Here is an 8,884-nt window from a genome sequence, read left to right on the forward strand (position 1 = left end):
CCTCTCTCGCTCGCTCTATCCTCAAAGGCGAAGAAGGGGATAGAGTGAGGAGCTCACTTCAGCTCAGCTCAGCAGCCAAGCCCAAGAACCTCATGGCCATGGCGACCTCCACCTTCTCCCCCCACCCGCTCCCGCTCAAGCCCCAGCTCGGGCCCAAGCCCCACCGCCTCCACCTCGCCCCCTTCCCGCGCCTCCACGCCCACCGCCGCCTCGCCGCCGCCGCCGGGGAGGCCCCCGTCGAGGCGCCGCCCAAGCCGGAGGCCGCGGATCCCTCCCCGGCTGCCTCGAACGGCTCCGCTGCTCCGGCCCCGGCCAAGGCCAAGGTCAAGGTTGAGGCGGTGGAGGCGGTGGCTTCGCCCAAGTTCCAGGACTCGAGGTGGGTGAACGGGACCTGGGACCTCAGCCGGTTCGGGAGCACGGGCGGCGCCGTCGATTGGGACGCCGTCATAGACGCCGGTGAGACTACTTACTAATGGCCCCCTTCCCTTCCCTTCATGACGCTCCCTATAGCAGTCGACAGTAGCTAAGCATATTGGTAGCATTTCATGTTCCATCCGGATCCAGATGGGTTTGCTCGTCTGCCAATAGAATAAGTGCACGTAGTATTTGCTTGAGGATTCTAGAAATAGAGTAAGTACATTTGTGTGTGCTGTTGTTGTTAAATGGCGTATGATGGATGAGAGCAGCGCCCTTTCGAAGTTGAGGAAATCGCGAATTAGGTATCGGTCTGATTTGCTAGTGTTCTTGACGAGATAATGTTCAGGACGATGCAGGTTGAATGAGAAGGATTTGCAAGTTGCAACTATGTGACATGCTCTCTCCATGGGTTTGTAAACCAATGGGAGCATGTTGCACATTCTCCATCTTCCGCGGATTTTTGCACGGTTTCGATGTCCCGATATGCATTGCTCCATTTCCGAAGGAGTGTTTTTAGATGGAACTTTTTTTGACAACTTAGACGGTTCCCATTGAGAAATCGCTACTTTATGTAAACGAGCTCTCAGGTAAAAGTTCTAACTAGAGTTTGAACTGGTTTCAAAGTACAAATAGATATATTCTCTTAACTAATTCCAAATTGCTCTACATTGCAGCTGTTTTGCATTCATGTTGCTTTTTTTTTTTTGCAAGAACTAACCTGAACAAAGTTTGTACATATGTGGCATGTGACAGTGAGCACTTGTAATCATGCAGCAGTTTTTTTGACACTTGTATGTGCTGCAGTGAACAGAACAAACATTGCATTCCCTGACAATCATATGAGACTGAATGGCATCTTTGTCTGTTTCCAGAGGCCAGGAGGAGGAAATGGCTTGAAGATTCCCCAGAGGCAAGCAGCAGTGATGACGCTGTTGTTTTTGACACTTCGATTATCCCATGGTGGGCATGGATCAAGCGTTTCCATCTCCCTGAAGCCGAGAAGCTAAATGGTTGTTATTCTTGAATGCTTTCCTTTAACTATGTGTTTTCAAATCATTTCAAACCACGGGTGCAAACTTTCCGGTATGGCAAAGTACACAAAGAACAGATATGTTCATATCTAGCTACATCTTCACATTTTCACATCTTCACATCTTCTAATTGTGGTGTAACCAATGTCTGTGCAGGACGTGCTGCCATGGTTGGCTTCTTCATGGCCTACTTTGTCGATAGCTTGACAGGCGTGGGGCTTGTTGACCAAATGGGCAACTTCTTCTGCAAAACATTGTTGTTCGTTGCTGTGGCTGGCGTGCTGCTGGTCAGGAAAAACGAGGACATCGACAATCTGAAAAAGCTCATCGATGAGTCAACGTTCTACGACAAGCAATGGCAGTCAACCTGGCAAGATGATTCCCCTTCCGGACCGAAGAAGTAGCTGGGGGGTTGAATTTTGGGGTAGCTGAGAGGCGTGATGTGGACTTTCTCCTCCTTATCTTGTGCTGTTCCTTTTATCAGCCTTTTGTTTCCTGATTTTAGTGAGGCTCGCTACCTGTCGACAATCTTCGTAATAATATCTACGCCATCCTGTAAAAAGTACGAACTCACTTCTGTGCTAAAGTTAACACTGCTGTGGGTTATTTAGCTGAATTTGCATTGCGAATAAAATTGCCAGATTACAATCTTCTTGTGTATACTCGCTAACTGATAGTAGTACTGTACAAGTTTTGTTTTGGCCAAATACTGTACACATTGTTGGATGCAGTTTATGCACTAGAGACCTACAGGCCGGTTGTTTGGTTTATAGCGTATTTCAGTAAGCAATTGGGCTGATCTTATTCCAATAAAACATATCCCAAAGATACTTAAATAGCCTTACTGCCGTGTTCATTGTTATTATTGTGTATTCCTCTAAGTAGCGGAGCCTATTTTTTTTCCAACAAAACAAATCCCCAAAGAAACTGAAATAGACTTATTTGTGTGTCCACGCTGTATGGGAAATCATTATTTTCCATCATTCTTCCACATCAGCATAGAAGGTTTCAAGTGTTACAGGTTCATGTTTCACACGGAGAATGAATAAGTTACAAAATTAGTGTGCACTTTCTGCTCAGATAATGTCCACAAAATTTATACTCCAGGTCCCCTAGCTGTTAATATACTGACATCCCTTCAAATATACAAACATGATGTGTTCCCGCACAGCGATTCAGCCCTGTAGAAATCAGATATGTGGTGATATGAGATAGATAATTGTAAACGTCGAAACAAATTCAATCCTGAAAGGCACATCTGGCAAACCTGTAAAGAAAAGGTATGCAGCCTGGCCTTTCGCTGTTTACAGATTACTGCCTTTGATCTGGCATGGAATTCAAATCAGGCATGACACGGATGAATTCTGACCTGCAAACACAGCACATTAATATGAACTTGCTGTTGTCGCATATGGAAATAAGTGTCGCAGAGAAAACGGCAACTACTTTACAAGAATTAAAAAATACTGAAAGTGCAACCGTTTCTCAGCTGAAGGGAATAGCATGCCGAAGGTTAATAATACAAATAACTGTAACCTGCTGGACCAAACGTAATCTCATGACATCTTCACTCCAAAAAAATTCAATAAAGACTCCAAATATAAATAAATACAAAGGTATTTAAGTAGGCCTAATATTCAGACGAACATGATAAAAAAATGGGAGTCCCCATGTGAATGTATAATAGTTGTTCAGGTAGACAAGTAAATTTAGTAGGTGAACTCATCGAGATATTTATTTTTTAACTAGCGAACATGTTCAGCATAACCAATGGCCATTACGGGCAATGCCATATCAACCTAGGGCCAAAATTCAGGAAAAAGTTAAGACTTGGTTGGAGAGGGGCAAACTAGTGAAGAAAGCAGAGACCATGCATGAATGTCACAAAAAAAATTCAAATATCACACTCTAGAAACGAGAAAAAGACTGATTGTTGCTGAAAGAAAAATTAAGCATCTCACAATAAAAGGCAAGAATAATTAAAAATAAAGCTACAACATACCCACAAGTTGAACATTTCTTATGGTACTTGCAGAATATTGACAAGCAAACTGAACAAACATATCCCATGTCAATAGTCTTCTTGTGGCAGAAACATCTGTGGAGCAATAAAACAAGTTAGAGGCTGTCGATTGTCAATCAAATTGGCTAACTGAGCTGAACTAAAAAAAATTACGGAACCCTAATCTGGTACTCCTAACCAGAACTTTGGTTAACTGAACCATGAAAATAAATTAGCTCTGAAACATAATTTGCATTGCAGTTTTGATGTAGTTTTATGATGTATTAGTGGTTCTATAGCTACTTGTTGAATTTGATATCCAGTAAAACAAATTGAGAGAAAAGGGAAGGAAAATCTCCTGTATGTGCCCCGATCGTGGGCATCAAACCCACCTATTGTGATTACAGATTTTATTTATTAACAAATGTTCTTACAACCGATGATAATATTCTGACCAACATTGATCGCTATCACGTGTTAATTTTGGATAAATAAGTTCGGATCATTGCAAGCTTTCATGTTTGATGTTCCATGATGAAGCCAATGAAGATGTGATTTTTTTCTCAACCATGGACACCAACAATGATGTCATTTATTTGAACAGATGTTACCACTGTAAGCCACCAAGAGGGTAGTGCCGACGGTGGCCCTTGAACGTTTGCTGACCATCTTCCACGACTACTGCCATGGCTATCCCTTAATGGCCTCTACTGATTCTAGCCAGTGCCTATTCTCTACATTAAGAGGTGTTCTATTCACGAGATTAAGGTCCTAATGATGTCAACCCTAAAACATAATGCTAACACTATCATGTCAGAGTTATGAGATAGAGACTTTTGAAATGATAGTTAACATAGCAGGGGGGAGGGGGGACTGAAAAGAACTTACGAGGCACGGAAATCCACTCCCAGGGTCTTAGGGAGGCGCAGGAATGCTCTCGAGTGTAAATCAGATGCAAATACAGCCTGTGTATGTTTTCAATGAGCCATGAACACAAGCAAACTAATCATTTGAACTAAAATAAAAGCATCCATAGTCAAAAGACAAGATAAGCAGACACAGAGGGGAACCATTTCAAATACAAACAAAGTAAACACAAAAAAAATCCTGGTGCTGCCAAAGGAAGGGATGGCACTGAAACAAGATATTTGCATCACAACACAGTGTTACAAACATATGATGTCCTTATCTAGACAGTGTCTCTAATATTTGATTTCGGTCGAGAGATGATTTATATATATACAGCCCTTGAAACAGAAAATTCTCAACTGCAGCACAAATGTATCATTAATGAAATCCATAAGCATATTCGTGCATTTAAATATGGAAGACAAGTTGTTCTACTCATACAGTGACGGGGAACTTCTCTGCTCAGTTCTCGGAAAAAGAAAAGGTAAGGGATTAGCAGATGAACATAGTCGGTGAGTGTGTATTCGGCTTTTATAGCCTGGAACATTCCAGAACTATTTTAGATAATCAGTTCAAAGATGCAACCCTGAAGACAACTACTGATGAAAAAATCCATGTGGATTGTCATATTCCCCGTTACTTATTCTAATATGCAAAATATGATGGAAGAGAATGTGGACTGTAACAAGAAAATAATACCACAAGCTTTATATAAATACATCACACTTCCAAAAAGATAATGACACTACTAAAGAAGAATAACTTACAGCAAGATATTGAAATAGGCCACTTAGTTCTTGGGGCTTCATATAAACTCCTCCTGTTATATATGAAGCCTGCAAATAAGCACCAGTATGTATTGAGCAAAGAAAGGAAATGTTAAGGGGCTAACACTTGAAAATAACGATATAATCAGTAAAATGCAAGCAGGGGCAAAGAACATCACCTGCTGCAAGAAAGCAGAGTCTTGGGTCCCCACGATACATGAATCAATTGGAACCTAAAATATTAGGTAAGCATTTTAAGTATTATGCAGTGCAAGTAGTTTAAACAAACCAACATATGTCAACATTTCACAAGATAATGTTGTTTGCAGTAGGAACTGACTAAAATCACCACACTTGGGAAGTAATGGAATAAAAAATTATCAAAATAAAAAGAAACAGCCAAGGAATCCAAATTCAAGTCTGATAAATAATAAAGTAGCTCACACAATACCATGGAACGTTGTGCCGAAAATATTGAATTCATCACTGCCACATATCTGCATAGCATCTGGTAAGAACATGTCCAGGAAAATATATGTGTGCGTAAAAATGCATTGATGTGAAGAAGTGCGCCTACTGTTCAGGTCCATCTGGAGAACCCTGCAGGCACAAAATCTGTACTTCATGTTAGCATAAGGCATGGTGCTAAGGTATTGTATGTGTAAGAACACTTACTAGAACAATTCAAAAGAACTAATACTCCCTCCGATCCATAATAACTGTCAGGGATTTAGGTCCAAATTTGAACTAAACCCCCGACAGCTATTATGGACCGGAGGGAGTATTAAAGATGTATCATCAACTACGAGTCAGGTTTTTGTCAGTCATTATGCCCATTTTGCAATCACATATGCTAAACAGGTACACTTTCTCTTGTACATCACTTCATGGGTAAATCAACAGAAGTGCTTCAAAAACAGGTGCTACTGGAAATTAGATACTCACCCGAGGTTGCGGATGCCGAGTGCCAGACCGAAAAATCCTCTGTATATCTGACCATCCGATACATTAAGGACACATATGCACCAAGGAAAAGAGGCCTCATTGCACAGCAAGCAAGAAATTTGATCACAGGATACAGCAAAGAGCAATGGACAATGCGCCAGAAAACAGCGACGCGGCACCGCCAGCAGCAACTGTGCCATTGCTGGCAGTCTCACGGGCGTCTTGCTTAATGAACTCCTCCACCTTGCGGCTCGCCTTGTCTAAGGTGGCAGCAACGTCGGCCGCACCGGAGGCGCCGGCATTGCTCGAGTCGAAGACATACGCGCAGGAGCTGACACCCGCAGCGATGACGACCACATGGTTGAGGTGGTTCAGCAGCAGGAGCGAGTTCACGAAGTGGATCAGCTGCACCAGCACAAAACTCAGTAAATGGCATCAAATGGTAAGAGGAAAAAATTAATGGAAAACCCAGCCAAAATTAAATTAAATAAATTGAATTAGCTAGATCAGCGCAGAACTAGACCCGATTGCTTCAAAAAGGGCTATGAAATTTAAAATTGAAAAGGGGAACATGTAGTGGGAAGGCTGGGGTTAGGGTTTCCGGAGCTCGGCCGTGCGTACGTGGGAGAAGAAGTCGGCGAAGGGGAGGGCGGCGCCGGCCCAGAAGAAGGGGTTGGTGTCGACGACCACCACGACGAGGCTGACATCATCTGCGAGGCGCATCGTCAGCCGGAGCGAACACGGTGGGAAGAGAGAGAGGTGTGATGTGGCGTACCGGCGTAGAGCTTGGAGTGCGTGGTGGTCATCTCCGGCAGCGGAGACGGTGCCGGTGATCAGCGCCGACCGGTTCTGGACGGCAGATTCGTAGAGCGGCACCGCGCGCTGGAGTGGGGCGGCGCGGCCGGGGACGGGAGTTGGGGCGGCGCCGGCGGCAGAGGACGGGAGGGAGCGCGGTGGCTGCGGCTCGGAGGTGCAGAGGGCTTCGACTTGGGAGCAGGCCGGGATTCTCAGTGGAGATATCGGCCCAGTTAAAGCGCAGTCAAATCTTGGCCTTGAAACGAGTTTTATGCTCTTTGCCTCAAAGGCCTAAAGCCCATCAGAGAGGAATAGACATACTAACTTGAGTGGCCAACCTCAAAAAAAAAAAACCTAACTTGAGTGGCTGGCGAAGGCATTACACGGGCGGATCTTTTAAAACCGAAGAAAGTCCACTTTTGGTCCTTGAATTCTAGTGAAGGTTCACTTTTGGTCCTAGAACTTCTGTCTGGTTTAAAATGAACCTTGAACTCTCAGAATCATTCACTTTTAGTCCTTATCCCGATTGACCTAGGCAAATATCTGCCATAGGTGCCCAAAAACTCAAGGTAACGGTGCAAGGGTAGAGAGGCGGAACGATGTTGATAAGCAGACAAGGAGATCTTTGTGGCGCAACGCTTCACGTGAATTAGAAGAGAGAGAAATCAAGGGAGAGACCGGTTCAGGGACCCAAGGGTTTGGTTGTTTTTTGCATTGGGACGTTTGGTTCAATATCTCAGGTAGTTTGGGCTTGGTCTGGTTCTAAACCAGTTTGGTTGGTTCCCTATTTTTTCTTTCCACGCCAGTAATTTTCTCAACTCAACTGCAAAGGGATGAAAAATGAACTATTATGAGAGTTCAAGGTTCATTCTAGACTAAAAATAAATTTTGGGACTGAAAGTGAACTTTCCCAAGAGTTCAAGGATGAGAATTGGACTTTCTTCTTTAAAACCCCTTTGTGTGCATGCTTTCGTGGAACGTTTTGTGGCGAATCTTCAGCATCCCGCAAACCAAGGGGGAGAAGGCGACCACCACCGGTGGTGACCATGACATGGATCCCTCAACATTTGGAAGTAATAAAGACCAATGTTGATGTCGTAGTTGGGAAGAACACGGGCTGTGGATCGGTTGTAGCAATGGCCCGAGATGCGGAGGGGCGTTTCATGGGAGCCCCGGTCACAGTTTTTTGAGGGAAAACAGCAGGAGACATTGGAAGCATCGGTCTGTCAAGAGGCGATCTCTCACGCAGGATATCAGCGCAAGGCATGTGACAGTGGCGAGTGACTGTCTAAACCCTGTTACAAGTCTGAGCATGGAATAATGGGAGTATTGGCACACAATGTGTGGGGGAGATTAAAGAAACTGCGGATGAATTTGAGGTGGTAGTTTTTGTCCATGAGTTTTTTTGAAATGGGGTTCACCCCGGTTCTGCATCGGTTGATGCACACAACTTTTTATTAAAACCTGAATATTCAAAGTTTACAGATCATGGATCAACGAGGGTCGATACAAAAATCAACCACCGAAAAAGGCTACTAAGCAATCTAGGCATCTTCTAATCTCTTAATAGGCCTCCAAGTAGCATGGTAGAAAATATCCTAGGCAACCATTCGAAGACGATTGCATCCACAAACCATGCACTTCCGCTAGTTCTCCGGGAGCAAGAAGCGCCAAAGCTGGATCCAGTGAACCATAGTAGAGTCCTTTTTGTTAAAAACAATATCGTTTCTGCAATTCCATATTGACCAACATAAAGCCGAAACACCAATACGAATCCTAACTTTATCAGTTTTGTCAGTTACATTAAGCCAATTCCCAAACATACTTGTGACATTGGATGGAGGTGGAATATTATATGCCTCAAAAACCACCCGCCAAATAAGCCTAGCAAAAGGACAGGAAATAAGCAAATGTTCAATTGATTCCTCAGCGTCACAGAAAGAGTATTTCGTATTTCCATTCCAATTTCTTTTTGCTAGATTATCACGAGTCAATCTTACTAAGGAACCACATAAATA

At 43.6% G+C, this 8,884-nt stretch overlaps 2 protein-coding genes across 2 annotated transcripts; one reads left to right on the forward strand and one right to left on the reverse strand.

Annotated features, from left to right (window-relative positions):
• Nucleotides 1-2,098, forward strand: LOC127308610 (light-harvesting complex-like protein 3 isotype 1, chloroplastic). Its single transcript, XM_051339475.2, has 3 exons — nucleotides 1-456; nucleotides 1,290-1,427; nucleotides 1,605-2,098. The coding sequence occupies exons 1-3, from the start codon at nucleotides 93-95 to the stop codon at nucleotides 1,850-1,852; spliced, it is 750 nt and encodes a 249-aa protein (XP_051195435.1). The 5' UTR covers nucleotides 1-92; the 3' UTR covers nucleotides 1,853-2,098.
• Nucleotides 2,099-2,408: 310 nt separating this feature from the next.
• Nucleotides 2,409-7,074, reverse strand: LOC127308609 (general transcription and DNA repair factor IIH subunit TFB4). Its single transcript, XM_051339474.2, has 12 exons — nucleotides 6,847-7,074; nucleotides 6,693-6,781; nucleotides 6,206-6,476; nucleotides 6,072-6,118; nucleotides 5,704-5,741; nucleotides 5,578-5,623; nucleotides 5,306-5,359; nucleotides 5,127-5,195; nucleotides 4,339-4,415; nucleotides 3,451-3,546; nucleotides 2,716-2,817; nucleotides 2,409-2,629 (listed from the first exon to the last, which is right to left on the reverse strand). Exons 1-11 carry the CDS (start codon nucleotides 6,875-6,877, stop codon nucleotides 2,760-2,762), a joined length of 876 nt encoding a protein of 291 aa, XP_051195434.1. The 5' UTR covers nucleotides 6,878-7,074; the 3' UTR covers nucleotides 2,409-2,629; nucleotides 2,716-2,759.
• Nucleotides 7,075-8,884: the final 1,810 nt, after the last annotated feature.

The sequence above is a fragment of the Lolium perenne genome, chromosome 6, assembly GCF_019359855.2.
Source record: "Lolium perenne isolate Kyuss_39 chromosome 6, Kyuss_2.0, whole genome shotgun sequence".
Lineage (NCBI taxonomy): Eukaryota > Viridiplantae > Streptophyta > Magnoliopsida > Poales > Poaceae > Lolium > Lolium perenne.